We start from the raw sequence: 21,209 nt of genomic DNA on the forward strand, positions 1-21,209 counted from the left end.
CTTTTCAATCAAACAATAAACTTCTTAATAATGCCCAGGTTCATTAATAATATTCGTTTGTTTATTTAATTGCAGTAGAAATGTAAAAAGTGACCCGAAATACCCTAAATGACTGTACAAGTATCTCGTACGTCCGTCTAGTGTTATCGCTTATCTTGCGAAAGTTTTGGCGCAGACATTTTACTCCGTACATGTTAAGATTATTAAAGAACAAATTAAAAATAAATAAATCTATGCATAATTTATTTTTCTACTCTGCTCAGTTAATCGCCAAGTCATAAATCAAATTTTGAATGTTTTTACAGCGATTTGGAGTATGATATGCACTATTTTTTAGTCTAGGATTGAATTGTGAAAAAATCTGTCGTGAAAAGGTGAATTAAAGGTGACAATAGAATATACATTTGGTTAGTGACTGTTTGGTCAGCATAAGCATTGGACAGGCTGACGATGGCCGACCATTGCTTTTGAGTGGCATTTACTCTCGGCATGTCATCGCCCAAGACCGTCAATCCCGTCCCTTCGGAGGAATTTCACTTTCCCTCACGATTATTTTGTTTAATTCCTGAAAAAGTGTTTTAATGAAATGAAAGAAAGTAACTGATATGTAGAAAACAATAAAAAATTCAACTTTTAAAATCCAGAAGGAGTTTTGTCATGTATGTTGATATATAGTATAAATAGATTCATTTTAACAAGAGCTTAGCCATTGGGTAGTTGTATCACACAGCAATGTGACGTAGGCTTTCCTACTAGTATTTCATTGGTGGCCATTCAGCCATGGCTCTAACTTGCCTGGCTTTAGAGTTAAATCTTGAAACTAGCGTCATTTTCAACTTGTTTTGACGCGAGAAATAGACAGTTACATTTTTGTACATCCTACTGAAAGTCCAAGGCCTCGTTAAAATGGTTCTGATTGCTCAAACATTCAATACATAATCCTTTCTAATGGTACAGCATGCAGGCACTTAATAGCCACGACCCGACAGAATTTGATCGATGTTTTTACAGAATGCCATGTATATGATGCACATAAATACGTCTGAGGAGGTATAATTTCCAAGACAATTTGCGATATTGCTGCAAATGTTGGACTGAATTCACATTGCAGCAAACTTGTGTAAGTACAATATATTATGAGGATGTTTTGATTTAGTTGATATACATGTACTATGTCCTATAATAATTTTGAACATATTATTCCAGCGGCAAGCTTTTTAAATTATTTTAAGTTGCAGAACAATTGTTTATTAATGTGAAATCGAAGTTTGGGGTGATTTTTTTTATAGTCTAACTCTTATCTCGTTAAATATTGCTCAGCATGAAACCGCATGAAGAGCAGTTTTCGATTTTGTCAACAATCTGAAACGTGCTAGGGGGTAGCCATGTATCGGTAAGAACATATTTACTTACAATGTTAAACTAGATAAATACCTTTTTAAAAACCTGCAGTGCAATAATTCCACTGCAAGTGTTACCAAAATGTAAATAGATAATGGTCCGGCAATGGTCGTTGTGAAATGTGCCTTCACTGGCTTCAGTCATTTCCATTCAGAATTTCCTCGACATGTACGTGTATTTTTGATACACGTATATCTCTTTGAAACTGTTAACTTTGTGTCTTATTTATCTATTAACGATGAGAGTGTTTATTAATCAAGGGTCTGTATTTGTTATGTAAATATAACTTATAGAATTGTGAGAGAGAGAGAGAGAGAGAGCTAGAGAGAGAGAGAGGAGTATGAAAAGCCATGACAACTTTAATAGTTACATATACATGTCATTTCCCACTCAATGAGTTGGTATGGCTGTTACTAGGGTAATGTTTTGACCCATGTCTCAGATACTGCATGTGCCCATAAAAAGTGTAATCTTGGACACACCCTTTGTTTTGATAATGACAGCATTTAGCTTTGTTATGATAGTGTGTCTTTTTTCTTCTAATCTACAGGTTTACCTGTGGCCTCCAGATGATCTGAAGATCAGGAATATAGAAGATATTGTCAATTTGATATTGCTTATGACCCAGTCAAGTCTGCTGAAGCCCAGAAGGTACTTTCAACTTGTACTCATTATGTAGATATATATTTAGTTTAAGCTGATTGAAAGCCAAGCAAGGTCCTATAAATAGCCACCATGTCTTGTGTAAAAGAGAAAGGTTTGTATGGGCATCTTGTTGCAACACTGCATGATTATCGGTATTTGAAGTGGTGGGAATTATTACCTCTGAAAGGAATACCGGGAGTTTGAAAATGTTATTTAAACTTAAAGAAATGTCTTTCACACTCTCAGAGAGAATAGGATTTGCAGAAATCCCATGAATTTCTTATGTTGTAAATATTTTTTTCAGATTAGTTTTTGTTATTGACACAATCTTATTTTGGTGTACATAGAATGTTGATAGTTGCAACTCATACAGACATTCATTTGTTACATAAGAGTTTATGACTGATCTTTGTTCAACATCTTTCTGTCCACTGGAAATCTAATTATTAAGAAATATCTTTGATGTTACACCAGTTGGTAACAAAGGCAGATGGTTTCTGGTGATTCTGTTTTAAATATTTGATTCATTACATTTTTCACATGTGTGCAGACTTGATTGACCCAAGTTTCCTGATTTTGTCGTACAAGTGATATTGCTTTAAAATGTATATCACTTGTGACTTTGATACTGGTACATCAGTACATATTTGATTTGTTTATACAAAATTTGAAAAATTTAAAGTGTTTTGTTGGACTAAAATGTTTTTATGGCTTTTAAAATTTCTGAAAATACATGCACATGATGCAACTATCTTTTGACATTATAAATATATAATAAAAAGATAAAGAAACTGTCAGCTGGGTTTAAAATTGCAGCAAAATGATGTAATACATGTATGTACAATATTAGAAAAGATTACATTGTCAGTATCACTTTATAGCACATTCTTGAAATGACTGCATTGAATATATAAGTATTTGATGAGTGCACAATGTTTGCAAAAATTAATTCTTTTAACACTTTATGTTTATTCTATTTTAGTTTCCAGACCATGACATTAATGAATATTTCTAGAATGGAATGCATGAAGATTAGGATGGAACCTTATTCTGCCTGTTAACCAACTCACGCCATCTTTTCAAGATTCATGGAGCCAACCACAGAAGAATTTGTTCTATACACATCATTCATAACATTCTTATTTATGTTACATAAAAAAGGTGTGGGCACTTTAATTAAATGTTACTGGATGAATTGTTTCAACAATAAGTGTTCACATAATGAATACCAACAAACTTTTTATGGAGTGCACTTATTTTGTATTTTTCCCATCCATCTAATATATGTTTTTATATAACATATTCATATACATGTAATATTTTTGGAAACAGCTATCTTTATTTAATTTAAATTTGGCATTACTATTTCATATAAGTTTTCTAATATACTCTTTTGTATACAAACAGAACAAAAATACTCAGTAACAATTGGAAATGGACATAATATATATAAAAATTGTCTGATAAATGTATAGGTCTTGTTCATGAACAGAAGAAATTGACAGAAAAATATGAAGTTTTAGCCATCAAATACAAATATACATATTTTTTACAATATTATTTAATATAAGATGAAAAAGAATTAAGATATAATTTTTTCCCTTTTAATCATATGCTTGGAAACAAAGCCGCAGAAATTTGTACCATTTATATCTAATATTGCTGCACAGTATATCCTATTGATCCCTGTAACATATCACTAGTTTCTAGAACAGCATGTCAATTACTTTATTTTTTCTTAGAATGATGTATAGGGGTCATTAATTTATTTTCATTTTATTAAACTAGATACAAATAGGCCTACTGCAACCATTTCACCATTTAAATGGTATGGAGCTTTTGAAACAAGTCTTGTGATTAATTTTGAATTACCTTTCATATGAAATATGTCATCTAAATCTTTTATTGCTGTACAGTATATCCTATCCATTTAATATATCACTTTATTTATGTTGAACTGCATGTCTATTAGTTTTATGATTTTTAAAGATTGATATATGCAATTTTATTAATTAAGAAATTTTTTTTTAAAAAAGATCTCATACAACCTGGTTTTTTTTTTCAATTTACATAATACAGTGTATTACTAGTACTACATTTGATAATGTACTTCTTTTATGCATTTTTTAGCCTTATACTCATTGTAATATGTATTATGTATAATTAAAATACTTTGAAAACTTTTCTGAATTTATTTATGTTAATAAGATAAAGAAACAGACTATAGTCAATGCACGTTTTCAAGAGTTGTCTCTCTTGGGGACAATAATGAATGCTCCCAAGGGTTCATGACCCTGAATATTGAGTAGGCTGTGAGGTGTGATACAGAACACTGCCTGTTTCAAGACTATTCCTCCACGTGAAACCAGTTCGCGGCTCTGCGGTATTCTTCGCACAGGTGTCTCAGACTCCACGGTACGGTGCTCAAGAAGGGATTCATATATAGTACATGTAGCTACATTTCTAACGTGGCGAGTATAACTCAATTTAGTTGCATGGCAACATCACCAAATTAGGGCCATCAACAGGGCTGCGTTCAAGATCGTAGCTGCTAGCCTAGCCGCTAGGTCGTAGATATCTAAGTCTATTGAACGGACCGCTAGGTTAGCCGCTAGGTCTCAGATTTGAAGTTGGAAATATTCAACTAAAGACTTAATATGTTTTAGGGTGTGACCGTTGGGGCGAGCGCAGAAGGAACCACACATCTGTGGACTTGCCCAAACCAAAAAACTTGGGCTCTGTTTGAAAACTTTTACCGCCGCAAGGAACCCAAAGTTATTAAACTTTTATTCTAATGGTCCCTAGGCTTATCATCTTCGCTAGGCAAGGGTTTTCGGTCCACTTTGCTCCCCATAAACCCTTGGCGGATTTCATTACGAAAACTCGGTGATGTGGTGGCGCTATCTAGCGAGCAACTTGAGTTGCGCCCCTTGCATATTTACATTTTAATCGAATTAAACAAGGGGTTTTATATACACACTACAGTATTAATACAACTTAAAAACATGCTGACTACCGACTATCGGAACATAATTAACGATGCTATTAAATACGAATTGTAATAGTATGAATATTATGAATATCATATTATTTAAGTACATAGATTAAGTACATAGATTTTAAGATAAAACCAACCAAATCTGACACACATTTTAAATACACACCACACACACTTAGATCCACCCTGTACCTTTACACACCTGTATATATACCCCAGGGGCAGTGATTTGGTAAACATTTGTGTGCATGAGTTTTATTGGTCAGATATTTGTTAGGGTTGTTGTGGTTGGTTTGTTGATCTGAGTATGATATTTTGCCGCCGAGTTTTGTCAATCTTTGTTTGGTCAGCCAGAGGGTAGCAGTTATATAGAATAAGACCTACTGTACTTCAAGTTTGACAGCAGACTATTTCTCTTTCTGGTAAGTAACATATTAACTAATATTCCATGTATTAAAATATTATTAACATGTACTTTTCTATAATTTAGCAAATTAGTAATTTCTCATGAAGCACTTTAACTAATTAGAATGAATGAGTGTCATGAAAGAGTATTATAGATTTATTTAATAAATATTGATTATAAAGTCAGTATTTGTTTCTTATTTAAAGGAGTAACTGATTTTCTAATCAGTTTCAGAGTGTTTTTATGACGATCAAATATTTGGTCTAATTGGTCAAAATGAGCAATGTAAATGATTTTAATTAAATAGTATTTTTAGTATTCTGTTAATTGAATTACAGATATATAAACCATTGTACACTCATCATTACATGAATAGAGGAATATTATTCCCATAGAATGGGGAGACAATTTCTAATGAATAATGTGTTTATTATATTTTTTAATTGCAACCTATTTTTATGATTATTATGGGAGAAGTGCATATCGTATAATACATTGAAATTGTAAGAGTTACCTCCCTTTAATTGCTTTATGTAAATATATAATATGAATTATGATATCGCTATGATATTATGTGATAATTCAAATCTAGATGGAAATTAAGTAAATTATCATAGCATGAGGATTATTGTTTTATATTTGCAGGGCTCTCTATCATTTAATTTCACTATCACTGTGTCCACAATAAATATTCGAACCCTCAACAGGCGTTATTTATTATAAGTAAAACCTGTAACAAATTAAGTTGTAACCATGGGAAAGTACGGAATGTTTTTTTCATAGTGTTTTGTAAGGATCTGTACCGGGAGTGAAAAATTTGCCGATTTATATGAAAGCTTTCATGCCATAAAAGCATGTATCGTTGTCGTGAATAATGCGAACCAAACAAATAAAATAAAACAGAGCTCATTGAACCTTTAAAAGCAATAACCATAAGCAGGAACGAATATACTAACAGGATAGGCAACTTCTACATTCGCCATGTTTACTTCCCACGCTATCACGCGAGCCTTGACAAGTTTGCAGAACTATGTCTAATCCCAGTAAAATATATAGGTTTTTAAAGCGATCTGGTTAGACCATCGTTGGGGAGGCACTGTACTCGAGAACTTGTGCCTCAACTTGTTAAAAGCACCGAATGTTTTACCAAAGATCACACATGTGTTTTCTTTTAAAGTTTATATTTACAAGCACTGCGATTGGATCAGCTACTCGCAGCTGCAGCCAATCATAAAACGGAGCTTGTCACCGAGTTTTTGTAATGAAATCTGCCAAGGGTTTATGGGGAGCAAAGTGGCTAGCGAAGATGTAGGCTTATACACTTTTTGAAATATTTAGATAAACACAAAGCCGTTTTTTTTTTTTTGTAAATACAATTACATTTGATCATTCCTTTACCTTTTAATAATGATCATTTAAATCAGTAAACAGTAGATTGTGTGTCTGTGTTATTTCTCATTTTGTTCCTTGTTGTTATCTGTGTTTTGATTATTTTCCTCTGTGACATCAATTTTGTTTTTAATCTTTTTAATTTTTATACGCTTTATAAGCGTTGTAGACATGTGCCCTCACCCTTTTTAGTGTGTGTTATCCAATATTATTTAAAGGTTTGACCACATATGCAACTATAACAAATACATGTAGATATTTTAACAGTTTAATTTTTTTCTTTTATTCATTCATTACAAAATGACGTGGCTGCACGTAGATCTAATAATGATTGGACTTCTTCTCTTTTTTGATAATTTTTTGTCACCTATCTAACGTATGCATATATGTTTGGATCAATATGACAGTAAATTTAGCTTGGAACTTGCATGTGTATTTACTAAGCAAAAAAATTATCAAAACAAGACTTATCAGCCAAAGAGTCACCGTTAACACTGATACTGAGTACCTTCTACACGTTACATCCAGTACAGATGCTTGATCCACCTCTTAAATTACTAGAAATTATATAGCCCGAGATCACAGTGACGTCATACTCAACTTTTTGCGCTCGACAGTTTTCGTAAATTGTCGGACAAATTCGGGGAAGGAAATGACGTCATATGTCAGCAAAAGTTCAGATAGGTACAGTTTTTTTACGTAAGCATGTGTGTTGTTAACTTTAATGTTTTTAAAAGGAATTTTTATTGTTAAATGAAAATGAGGTAATAATTTTCCTTAGAAACGCTTCCTGTTCCACCGTGTTGCTATGCACCGCAAAGGATCACTGGGAAAGTAGAACTTTTTCACGCGGGTCCACAAATTTTTTTTTGAACAATGTGCAGATTTCTACTCGAATTTCCTCCGTTCGTACACGTTGTCTATGGAGCTCGCTATTACATTAACATAATTTGTTAATTTCAAGTGAAAATATACATGTTAAGATTCATTATAAATTAAAGGATGAATAAAATATCACTAAATAAATAGATTTCGTGTTTGTTACAATGTGGTAACTAAGGTGGCCATCTTGAATTCGATGCTTAGCATTAAATGTTTAGGCTACGAATATCTACCTAGTGGCTAAGCTAGCTTACCGTCAGTAACGTAGCCGCTACGATCTTGAACGCAGCCCAGACCGTATAATATGATACTGAAATGAGTAACTATGATAATCATAATTATTTCCTTGTTGGTGTACCTGTATGAACTGTAGACGTGTTACATTAAAAGTTTAAACTTAATCAATTTAAACTTAACTATATGCTATAGTTAAGTTTAAATTGATAAAAATTAAACTTTTAATGTAACAAACGTTCTGCACTATCAAGGAAATTTTAGTTTTGTGATAATGCTGACACATATGATACATGTAATAATAATCACAATCTTAGCTCCAAATACAGGTTGGTCATCATCCTACCACTTTATTCATCTCCATTCAGTATCATATCAGTCAAAACAATAAATACATAATTAATTACGGACAACTATATATTTAGACCGATAGATTTAACCATTGCACATAGATGTAACCCGTATCCATTTACATTGTCCATCATAGCAAACGGTTGTTCAGTCAATGTCCGCTGGCATGCACCGTAGCTACATGTATAGCATGACCATAATTTGCTTAAGCCTCGAGCCCCTTTTTGTAATGGCTATTGGCCAACTGTCTGATAAAAAAAATCAAACTTGAAACTTGTTATGTTTGTTAATCCATAAGCTCCGTCATGACGGTAGCATTCTGCATACAATCCTTGTTTAAAGCTACCGTCAGTAACATCTTGTTTTGATGTATGAACGTCAACTTATTGAAATTATGCCAGTGCCAAGGTGGCATGTTTCATAAAAATCCATATACACCAAATGATAGATTATTGTCTAGAGAATAATATATAAGCACTTTTGATTTTAGTAAGTCTTATCTGACAGATAAAATATTTACATTTAAACATCAATATCCCAAAGGAAATTAATAATTCCCATAGGATAAATATTTTCTACAGGAAATATTTAAAAATCCTTTAGGAATTCAAAAATTCCTATTAAAAAAGATATTTCCTGCAGGAATTTGATTCAGACAGTTTTAAGAAATTAAGATTTCCTATCAGATTTTAAATTCTTATGGGAGTTTCTCTCATTCCTATAGGGAGTTCTTTTATTCCGATGGGAATTTCCGAAGATCTAGCAGGTTAAATGTTTTTTCTTACTGGAAATTTTTTTCCCGTAGGAATTTATATTTCAAAGGTAAATATCTCACCTGCCCGGTTAATAAGAAATGTGGTTATAAACTCTTTAAACAGTGGTCTATCATATGGTATATTTGAATTATTTGATACATGCAGCTTAGACATGTGCACACCTTGCCACTGGCATAATTATCCGACACAGTGTTATAATTTCACCATTATTCCATCTTTTCGGCTCCCAATCTAAAAAAAAAATAACTCACTCAATTCACGCCTAGGTTTGAGACAAACACTTGCAATGTTCGCAACAGCATCACATATATTTCTTTAACAAATGAAAACAAGCTATTGACAAACAAGTCGATAAAACAAGTTGATAAGACAGGACTAATAACAATCGTGTTTGAAGTCATCTTTTCGTAAGTTCTATGGTCGATACAAGGACCTTTTCAGCAAATACAATCTTCAACTGGGTCGTATGGTGGCATATATCTGCCCCTTGAGTGCAAGTTATTTTTTTATTAATTATGTCGAAATGCAAGATAACTATGTTGACATGCAAGATAGTTATGTCAACATGCAACAAAACTATGATGACATGCAAGAAAACTACAATCAAATAAGAGTTATAAAAAAATCTCAAATATCGCCAACATGTGACATCCAAGATGCTAGATACGCTACCTATTTATGTCAACATGCAACTTATATGTATTTATGTTAAAACTTTTTTATGTCGACATGCAACTTATTTATGTCGACATGTAACTTAGTTATGTTAACATGCAAAATAATTATGTTGTCATGCAACATATATATGTCGACATGCAACTTTGAGATTTTGTATAAATCTTATCTGATTGCAATTTTCTTGCATGTCAACATAATTATGTTGCATGTTGATATAATTATCTTGCATATCAACATATTTATCTTGCACGTCGACATATTTGATAGAAAAATAACTTGCACACAAGGGGCAGAGATATGCCAACATAGGGTCGCATGCTGACTGACGTTTTTTCATACTAATTGTTAGACCAAAAATAATCACTTAATTGTCTACGGACTTTTCCGTTTTTCCCAATTACAAGAGTACACGGCAGGTGTGACCGGTCAGCAGAGGATGCTCACTCCTCCTAGGCACCTGATCCTACCTCTATCTTTTTAGAGGTCCGTGTTGCTTTGCTTTGAATTTGTACTTCGTTTTTTGGATTTTTAAGATGGTCGACAGTTTGTAATTCTCATTTTCCCCCACTCAAATCAAACAAAATATGTTATGATTCCTTTTAAAAGTGTTTATTTGTGTTTCCCTGAACGCAGCATTTTTGTTCAATCTGTAGGTTTAGTTGCAATGGGAACACATAACAAAATTAGATGGTGTCAAGCTTTTCTACTTATCAAAGTCTGCACAGCTAAATGTACAAAGTGTGAGAAAAATTGTTGATAACGACTGACCTCTGTCTTTAAACATAGTGAAAATGAAAAAAAAAAGAATTGTAATCTTTGTATTTGCTGTTTAGAACAACATTATAATAGCTGAATTTTTAATATCCCCATAGCAAAAATGTTCTACACATGATACATTCAGTTTTGTTTTGATTAACTATTAATATCTATATTCAGTGGCTAGTCATTGAGCTGATAAGAGAGCAGAACCTACATCTTAACATAATCAGTTAAAGTACGCAATAAACCTACGATGGCAACTGAACATTTCCTAAGTTGGTTTCCCTGTTGTCTTTATGTCCTCACTTCAGCTGTTTGTTATCTGATATTTTTCAACGGGAAATATTACTGCTATTGTAAGATTATAATTTGTTTAGTTATGCTTTAAAATTGCGTAGAATAAACAATATAACTAGATGTAAAGTAAATGAGGAAATATAGTAAAAAATTCTTACTTAAAATGATTGTTATTGTGATTCGACAACCCTCAAGTTGTCCTCTATGCCATAAGTTTAATTGCATTTGAAACATATCTAATATCTTCGTTTTTTATGAAAGGTATATTTGAATTCTTTAAGCAAAGGAAAATTTCCGAAATATTCCGAATAAATCATGAATATTTATAAACATATGATTAAATTTTAGTTGCAACTTTTTTTTTAATAGGCTGTGTGTATTGATCTTTTTCGTATAGCATACCTTGCCTGGATTGCAGTACTTGATATTTACTCTGACTTATAACTTGTTGGATACATGAAGAATTATATTAATTTGAACTTTTCCTGATTGATTGTTTGTATCGGTATAATAAAACAGTTAAAGTATACCACTGAGGGAGTCAGCAAGATTCCAGTTCCCCTCAAGCTTGCCTATTTTCCCTGGCTTCGCCTCGGGAAATAGACTTGCTCTCGGGGAACTGGAATCTTGCTGACTCCTTCAATGGTATACTTTAATGTATACCGTACATGATTAAATAAAATACAAATGAAAGTAGTCAGTTTTATATGTAGAGATATTTATTAAATCGGTGCGATAAAACGAATAGAATAATCAGTCCTTCGTTCTTCAAAATACAAACGTTTAAACAAAATAAAAGACACAAAAGGAACTAAATAAAAAAAGAACCAACTTTTCAAGGGTTTGATTGGAAGTGTAGTCAAACTAAACTAAGTCATCCATGACTCTCATGTGTGCATTCATTTCATTAACATGGAACTAAATTTTGTTTTAGAAACGATTTCTCGCAACCTATCACATAATGTATTCCGATTTTTTAACACAATGACGTGGTGTTGTTTATCTCTATAAAGCATAAAAACACATCGTTAATGTGTGGTATATATTTTTGCTTGGATATAAAAATGAACATATTGTGTTTAAAATATTTTTAAATCTGTATCATTTAGCTAATGCACCAGAAGACAAAATTCAAACAATTATGCAGCAATAACCGTTGGCGTTGTAAATTACTAGTACGTTTAATAAATGTTAGATTTCATGACAACTCTTAACACAACCAAACTATTTGTGGGGGGGATAAAGTGTGTAATTCTTATAACATGTTTTAATCAAGTCTGAATCAGAAATAGAAGAAAAAGATTATATTAACGCAATCAAAGCATTAAATTAACTCATGTTGAATCATTTTAACACATCTAGACAACATTTACAATAAGAATTTACTTCTTTGCTATCATGTTTGACGCCACTGAAAGTTTTAGTTATATTACCACACCTAACTATACAGTTTTTTCTTACACATATAGATTATAACAATATCGCAGTATCCCAGGAAAGTGAGTTTTGAGACATAAAAATTAATTATGAAGTTTTAGACAAAAATGCAAATAACAAACGATTATCGAGCTTTACTCATTAGCTATATCAAAAAGATTCCATATAAATTTTACATCTAAAATTGCATTTTAAATCAGATCGCTAATAACATGTTTTAAGTAGTTACATTATATAGGTGCATAATATGTAGGTCTTACAAATCTCTTCCAAACTCCCAGAACACACAACAAATACATGTATATCAGTATAATCCTGGGTATCCTTTCCATTTGCAGATATTCTTATCTTTGGAAACGATGAACGATAATAATTAATGCAAAATAAAGTATTTATGATTCTAAAAATCTTGAGCTGTCTATATGTCAAGAATTTCCCACAAACAGTTTTCCTTTGATGCTTTCAAATTTTCCGTGCCCTCTATAGAAAAGGTTCTCCAACACGATTTCAAGAACAGAAATTTACAGGGCCATTTAATGGAGGAAAATAAGAACTGCGGCAGGAGCCCTTCATTTCCCAATCGGACGACCTTCCATTGCCCTTCGGACCCCGGTTTGTCTGAAACAGAAACACACTTTCCATCTTTGTCCATATAAACGTAGGAGTCTGACCACTTCACTGATCTCATGTAAAATATACCGTCCAACTTCCGATTTCGCACCGGTTCCAAATAAAATTTACAAGCAAAAGACGAGTTTTGGCTTCCACCAATAAAATCCCTATTAGGTGACATCATTTCAAATCTATTGTCCGGCAATTTTGAAGAGCGAATGAAATGTTTCCGACGACAGAACTTTTTATCATGACCTAAGCTTGGAATTCTTATTCTATGAATGCAAATAAAATGCATAAAATTTTCGTTTTTTGTCGGGTGGAATATTGTATGAAACACTGCTTTTTGGAAACTTGTTTCCGTTACATATCTCATAACTTCCATGTCTGATTTTTTACCTTCATTTATCATGGCGAGAACCCCTCGAGTACTTTGCTGATCATAGTTGCTTCGCTGTTTAATGCAGAAAACCTGCCACAACACTATCGTACGGAGATTTGCCAAACGAAAATACAGATTGATATAGACCGATGCCCGGCGGGCAGACTGTGGATCCGACGTCGTCAGTAGCTCGTGCGTTTTTGCTTTCAGTTTGCCCATGAACTTCACTATGTCGTTGGTTGGAAATTTGTCTTCCAAACTGTTAACAATATTTTCGTGAGCTTGTTCGTTGATCTCACCAAAATAAGCATTTTTAATGAAAAGCAAATCAACCAAACAAGCTGCTTCTGCTGTTAACTCTGAATCTCCGTAGCGTTCTAATGCTACAAATATACTATCTTCTTCTACAGGGGCATCAGCAGATTTTAGATTTGATCCGATTTTCTTGAACATCGAAGACAGAGCTGACAAGGAAAGTGTAAACGATAATACGGGTACTGTAGAGCACCCAGTCAATTTAGACAGTATATCAACTCCATATGCTAGCTTCTGGAAAACGTCTGCGACGTCAGTTCCTGTTAAGTCAGTTAATTTCTTTGCGGCACATTTTACGTAATCATCAGAGGTGCCGCCGGCGAAAAGCCTTTGTAGTTCTTTTTCTAATCCTTCCATTGATATTTGATCCATCCCTGATGAAATAAAGTAAATGTTTTTTTTTTCAGAATAAGAAATACTTTGATTCTTTAATACGTATGTTTTGTCGAATAAAAGAAAAAAAATGTCATTGGTTCTAACAAGATGACTTAACTAATCGATATCTAAGTGTGTCAAGGTATTGTATGTAAAAATCATGTACGATACAAAGGTTTATAGTCGTAATATGTAATCTATTGTTCAATGGCCTGCAATTTTGCCAGTGTGATGTATACCTTTAAACGAATTTTAATTCGTCACATCTGATTTCGCGTCATCTCACCATGTACAAAAACCCTAATATATTGACATAATTATGATAAGAAAAAATGTTTAAGAAAGCAGAATGCATGCATACCGTATTTTTTAAAGGTACAAATCATATACATATACATGCTATTAACATGCATAGAGAGATATCACTGTCTGTTTTTCTTAATGATTAAACTAAGTTCAATTGAAAACAAAAATTAAGTATATGCAAATTTATTTATTTTTAAAAAGTATTTTTATACGCTTAACTATCTGTGACAATTTTATTTATCTTTAAAAAGATACTTTGCATCAGCAGGTTAATAATTTTTCTTTGCAATGCCCACAACCCAATTAAACAAAAACAAAGATCAATAAATTCTTTTTTTTTTCTATATCGTTTTTTTTAAACACATACCGCTATTATCTGTAACTAAAATTGAATTAACCGGAAATGATTAATCCCAAGTCCTACGTCTATAACTAGCATCGGTCAGTGCATAATCGATACATTGAATTAAAACAATAACGTTTTATCTATATCATTATGTGTTGATTTACCGATGTTGAAGCTAGTGACGAATCCAAAATAGAAAAAACCACGTCTGACGTGTTTTATTTTATAAGACAGAGAGAATAGATCCATCATATGTTTTGTATTTGTCAGAAAAAAGAGACAACTTTATAGAAAAAAAAACCTTACCGATATGTACTTTGTGTCAGATTAGTCCATACCGAAAGTTGATGCAATGTATATTGGCGATATATTTCAATAGCTTATCAATGAATACACCATAGCAACGATTGTTTATTCGTGTTGCGCAACTTTTGTTATTGTTCTTAATATAAATGCTGGAATTTCCTCCTCTTTCAATAGTCTTGCAATAAAGCAGCTGTCTAAATTTAGCACCTATAGTACATATGTAGAACTAAAGGAAAGAGCGGATTGAACAAGGGGTTTCCTAAATTAATTAGGCTTAGAGAATGGTCATTATATCTATAAGCAAGAAACGAAAAAGAAACTAGAAGAATCAGGAAAAGATTTCGTCATTTCCCATTATAGATCTCCGTAAATAATTGTTTTGTTCCAGTGAATTTTTACGAGTAAAAAATGATATTATGCCAATGAAGATACCTTAGATTTTTTTCCTTTCATCGATTTCAATTCCACTTTTTTCACAGGTCTGTGTATTTTGATGATCGTCCAAATACCTTGAGACTTAATAGATTCTCACAGTCGATCGCAAGGTCAATCATGTGCACTAGGTTTGGTCTATTAAACAAGGAACAATCTGCTTGACCGGGTCAAAAGATTTCATTCAAATTTCGATTTAATGGGACGAGTAGACAAAAGAATTTATTTACGAATCATTAGACAAATGCCTAATTTTGGACATTAATTATATCCATTTTTCATCACTAAAGTCAATAACTCGTGTCATGTTAATGTTTTCATATGTTGCTGAATAGAAAATACGTTTTCCAAAACCAATTTAGAAGATACATTATTGAAAACTGCTAATATATAAATGTATAAACTACGCTTGAAGATTTAAAACATGAAAGACATTTAATCTAGCTGTAACAGTATATACATGCACAATATCTGTAAACAAAAACATAATGCAAGCTTTGTTTATTTTAATTTTTAATTATTTGACAATTAAATTTGATCTCCTATTTCCCTTAAAACTTCACAATTTTGGCTGACCTTTATATATACGTGTACCTGAGAACAACTCGCCTTGTTAAATATTTTTTTTTTTTAAATTACTATCAAATTAATATTATTTACATGCCTAAGATACAAAACATCCGCTGAACAAATTTACTTAATCTTTGAGAATACACTTTTTATAGTTTTAATAAAGTGGCGTTCGTTGCAGATTTATTTACAATCCATATGACGTTTCCAAAACTTCTTTGTCTTTAATGTTTCTCTCAGATCAGTGGTAATCTTTAACAATCTCATGAAATTTATTTACTGATCTAGAAATCGTCAGTACATCTATTTAAACAAATTGATTTTCTATATAAAGATTTAATTGTTTTAACTCTACTACAAAAGAAATCATATGTACATGTTATGAAGTAAATTCACTGCCCTAAGATTGAATCATATATTATGCAATATACTGTGAGGTTGTGAGACCAGGGCCCCAACTACAGTACTACATGTACTTATCGCTTTGATATAATATATGAACAGAATTTTGCTCTCCTTTTGATATTGACCCGAGATGGTCTCAATTGTATGTTTACGTAACAAAGAATTCTGAGATCTGTATCTCGCTGATATCTCGACATTCACCTGACACTCAAATTTTGGTTTACTATTAATAAAGCCTTACTGATGCATTTTTACATTAAAATCGGGTAAATAAAAGTTGACCATAGCCGTGATCATGTGCCTCTTAAAAGGATATTTCAAATTACTTGTTATGTCACATAAGTATAACATCAAAATCCGATTTAACAGAAGCCAATATTACAGTGAATTTAAAACAGAAATATTTGTTATCAAGCGTTAGAAATTTTTTAGCATATCGCATCGCCGACGCCAGCATCGCAAACTTTAAGTTTTAAGGACCAAAAAACTGAAAAAGGATCGAACTTTAGACTATCTAACGAGTAAGTCTGAGTAGTTTCAAACTCCACATAGTTTGGGGACTTTTGTGCATGCGATGTTGGTACTGGTGTAACGAAGAATTTTGACCCGGGTTGAAAATTGACCCGGGGGTCATTTTTCCACGTTGAATATTGAGACCAAAGGTGTTGAATAATGACCCTAATCCGTTGAAAATTGATCCGCATCGTGGAATTTTGATCATGAAACTGATTCAAAATTCAACAGCAAAGAACCACAAATCAACGAACCAATATTTATAACTTGAGTTTATTTAATTGAAAGTAATCAGTTTTTACATTTTTATTCTCCAGATATACATGTTTCAGCAGGGGGTGTTAAAACTGACACTTAAATGATTATTATTTAAATTTACTATTATTTATTATCCCTTTAAACATGTAAAAACTAGTTTATTCATAATAAACTTTTCGCGTATAATTGCTTTTTTGTGTGATATCTGTATATTTTTTATAAAAAGTATGTTTTTAAGAGTGTTTGTATGCATAATTACACGTTAAACTCCACAATTCAGTAAAACTCCTTTTTTAAATTTGCCAGAGAATTGTACAGATATTAAGATTTTAAAAATTACAATACGAATACTACAATATTAAATAATTATCTGAACATTTACCATGCATGATTGTAAGACATATTGTTGGTAGACATGTTCCCTCACCTACATTAACAAACCTATCACCTTCATTTATACTTGCAGATATAATTAGATCAACAATCCTCCGACTGTATATTTAGATGCAAACCTACTTTTTTAAATTGTTAACATTTTTGCTGTAGATGGTATATGTTTTAAATTTTGAGAAAATATATTACCTCAGGTGCCTGTGTTTCTAATTTACAGGTAAATAATAGATTTGAAAACTCAAAATAATAGAAATAAAATAGCATTCTAAAAAAAAAAACTATGACTGCGTAACTATGCAGAAAATTTGATGGTGCTTCAAAGTTAATCTGGCAGGTATATGGAAAAGTGTTAAGTCGCAAAAAATAAAATAAAAACAAGTGTAAATATGTATATGCTGTATATATATGTATACTATATATAAAAAAGGATAAAATATTATTCATTTATTTTTGTCAGGGAAATATTCTACTTCAAATTAAGCACAGGTACCTGACGTTATATCTTTTTGTCTTTATATAAATATACATACCCTTTACCAAATAAAAGTGTATAGAGGTTATATACTTTCAATTATTAGAAAAATTACAACGTCAGGTGCTTGTCGAATAGAGCTCTGTTGAATTGCCTGAAAAGTAACGATAACGGGCAATTATAGATATATTTATCAGAGATTATGACAACTTTATATTCTGTCACACGAGGGAATGAAAGTTAATTCTAAATCAAAAAGTATTCTAGCCCGAATCGCCTGTTCCATTCCAAAGCAAACTATCACCTTCTTAGCTTTATTTACGTACAGAGTATTGTAAAGATAAATGGATATCATATTTTCTCAAAATTAAATGATTAATCGGACATATCAACCTAAAAGAAATCAGCCACGTCCGCATATGCATCGGAAAGTATGAAAATTTTAAAACTGAAACTTCCAGATATGTGCATGATTGTACATTTAAACCGTGTAGAGTAAGTTCCAATTCAGATCAAAACTCTGAGGTTGGGGTCAATTCTCACCAGGATCAATTTTCAACGCGTCGAGGTCATCAGATTTAAGAAAAATCTTTCTCATACCGTTGAAAAATTACCCTGGGTATAAATTTCACAACCTGGTCTCAATTTGCAACATTGTTAAATGACCCCTCGAGTCAATATTCAACCCGGGTCAATATTCTTCGTTACACTGGACATGACTGTATCAGGCTAATATTCAAGTCGTAATATCACAGCAAGGTTTTTCGGATTTTGTTGTCATAAACCTTTGGTGCGAGTGCAGTGCGTAAAAATACAATATTTTGATTTAAACTATTGAAAATTCCGTTGTCAAAAATTTAATTCTCTGATAGAACAGTAACACCAGTAATTTCCTGTAGTACCTAAAATTGCGGGATTTTACTGTTTGTTTTTTGACAGATGGCATCTGGCACCGGTATTTCGGTTGTGGGGCCTCAGAGGTGGACGAAGCAGGTTGGGGTTGCGGCTGTTTTCTCTGGCCAGGTCCCAATCTTGAGGCCGCTGGATTGGAGGCAGTGATGCTTCCTACAAAGTTAACTTACGAACTGTGTTAGTACTTGGTAAGGTTGAAGGATTGATGATTCCTGATCGTTGGGAATCGGAATGATCAAACTATTTGCTTGAAGGCGAAGTTCAAAAAGGAAGCTGGTTGTTCCACATGATTGTGCAAATTATTAACCAGGAACGATAACTCTAAATTGTACATGTATATGAAACTAATGAAGGTAATTGAGAGTAATCTTTCGTGGATCAGCCAGTTATCTATTTGTCTCAATAACTATGCATCTCATATCAAGTTAAATATGATTTTTAAACTATGAAGTAATTTGAACTAATGATAAAATTATCGGACCGTGATAATCCCTACGTATCCAGGTAAGGATCCTCATGCACTCTCTATCCCAGATACTGCAAAGATCTAGTTATAAGATAATATTTGCAAGACTTACTTGTGTAGCAAACTAAAATTGAAATATAAGGCAAACATACATCTTATTACTCTGCATTTGAGAAGTGCAGGTGTTGCAAAAATGTTCCGTTAATATTCATTACAAATTAGGGTGTCTTTATTCAATAAAGTATATAAACTATGAAAATCCTCAAATGCATCAAAGATACATTAAAGAGAAGTTTTGAACAGATGTATTTTGTAAATGAAGTATTTTTTGCCATTTTTCTTTTGCTAACACTAAGGGTATCAAGACCAAATTTCAATTCGCCAAACCCTAAATGTTTGTAATTTAAAACATATTTACTTTTCTGCCTACATGGTATTTTTGGTCGTATATAATAGCTGTTGTTGATTAATACCGTACTTCATGTACCTGCAAAAAGACGACAAGTGTGCTAGGGAGACAGTTTTTCTTGATTGTCTCCTTCATGAGGAGATACAATTTTATTTGTTTGTTAAACGATGACTTCTGAGAAGGATTACGGTAATCACGATACCAACTGTGGCGAAAATGACAATTGCGCAGCTAATTGTGAAAAATGATTTTTACGATTTTCCTCTTCCATATACCACTGCTAAAAGCGCCATGGATGTTTGGGTAAGTATCAGAGAGAGAGAGAGAGAGAGAGAGAGAGAGAGAGAGAGAGAGAGAGAGAGAGAGAGAGAGAGAATGGCGGGTAATGTCAATTTTAAATTAGCTTATTGTAACAAATTTTATTACTTTTTCACGTCGCAGATTAACTGAATTTAGGCGAGTGTAATGATTTCGGAGAACCGACCACAACGAGTGCAAAACGTAATGTGTGTTCACTTAGTAAGAATATGGAAAATGTGTATGCCCTGCGGAAACCTACGGGCCACCTTCATGTCTCGGTAACATATATTTTCTCTTCTTTTTTTTTTCAAAGTACAACACATCCTGTTCAGTAAAATAATATCCATTAATTGTACTGATTTAGATGATTGTGAATCGAATGTACAATGCAGTTACCGCAATGATTGCCAGAATGGCGATTGGAAGTGTTTCCTCGGCATGAAGGAAAATATTGTGAGGGTGATTTTAGAACATGACTAAGGCCGAAATGTAAAATCTCATCATTATTTCTTATGTACAACTATATATCTGATTTGCGCAATTTGTGGTAAGAAATTGATATATCGATCTTTAGTTATTTTACAACGCTGGTGGAGATGGTACATCAATTTCTTAAAACCGTTACAACAGTGTACATCCAAACTGTAATATATATGTGCTATGCAATAATAAGTACTCCTTTTTACAGTTATCTCTGAATCAAAGGAAACCCTTACAGAGAGACCAGGGATAAATTTGGCTGTGTTGTTGGGAGCCGGGGTACTTCCTCTACCGCTCCTTGTGCCCACCATTTTTCTGAGCGCCCTAACATCAGGCTGACACAGTGCAATGTTGTATGAAGCCTATTGTTCAATGTTATATCATTGAAATAGATGAAGGAAACGCTTTGTTATAGTTATTCTGATTATATTGCTTCAAACGTGAAACAAAATAAGTAAAGTGAAATAAACAAAAATTAGTTTAGAATTGCACCTGATCAGAATTAAAATATCTCTTTAATTATCATATAACAAAAAATATTTCAATAAAAAAAACTGTTGTAAAGGTCCAACGATTTTGAGTGTGACCGTACCATAAGTTTACCATAAAGTTTTTGCAATCTGCCATTTTTGTCATATCAAGCTTTAAAAAAGCATTTGATATTTGTCCTCTTGGGATAAGGGACGATAAACGAGGAACTGCGT

The 21,209-nt window shown here is 32.6% G+C and overlaps 1 protein-coding gene and 1 long non-coding RNA gene across 3 annotated transcripts; one reads left to right on the plus strand and one right to left on the minus strand.

Annotated features, from left to right (window-relative positions):
* Positions 1 to 1,208: 1,208 nt before the first annotated feature.
* On the plus strand, positions 1,209 to 4,089 carry LOC128184132 (uncharacterized). Its single transcript, XR_008243697.1, has 3 exons — positions 1,209 to 1,393; positions 1,952 to 2,052; positions 3,029 to 4,089. It is a non-coding gene; the product is annotated as an uncharacterized LOC128184132 (long non-coding RNA).
* Positions 4,090 to 11,513: 7,424 nt separating this feature from the next.
* Positions 11,514 to 20,860, minus strand: LOC128184130 (uncharacterized). Of its 2 annotated transcripts, XM_052853476.1 has the most exons (3): positions 20,742 to 20,860; positions 18,841 to 19,003; positions 11,514 to 13,936 (listed from the first exon to the last, which is right to left on the minus strand). In XM_052853476.1, the coding sequence occupies exon 3, from the start codon at positions 13,932 to 13,934 to the stop codon at positions 12,672 to 12,674; it is 1,263 nt and encodes a 420-aa protein (XP_052709436.1). In that variant the 5' UTR covers positions 13,935 to 13,936; positions 18,841 to 19,003; positions 20,742 to 20,860; the 3' UTR covers positions 11,514 to 12,671. The 2 variants fall into 2 exon arrangements, with proteins under 2 accessions (XP_052709436.1, XP_052709435.1); XM_052853475.1 differs by lacking the exons at positions 18,841 to 19,003; positions 20,742 to 20,860 and adding an exon at positions 14,896 to 14,963.
* Positions 20,861 to 21,209: the final 349 nt, after the last annotated feature.

This window comes from Crassostrea angulata, chromosome 5 (genome assembly GCF_025612915.1).
Source record: "Crassostrea angulata isolate pt1a10 chromosome 5, ASM2561291v2, whole genome shotgun sequence".
Taxonomy (NCBI): Eukaryota; Metazoa; Mollusca; class Bivalvia; order Ostreida; family Ostreidae; genus Magallana; species Magallana angulata.

What these genes read in the sequence shown, in the direction of transcription:
- LOC128184130 (XM_052853476.1), bottom strand. Translation starts at nt 13,934, where the DNA reads ATGGATCAAATATCAATGGAAGGATTAGAAAAAGAACTACAAAGGCTT.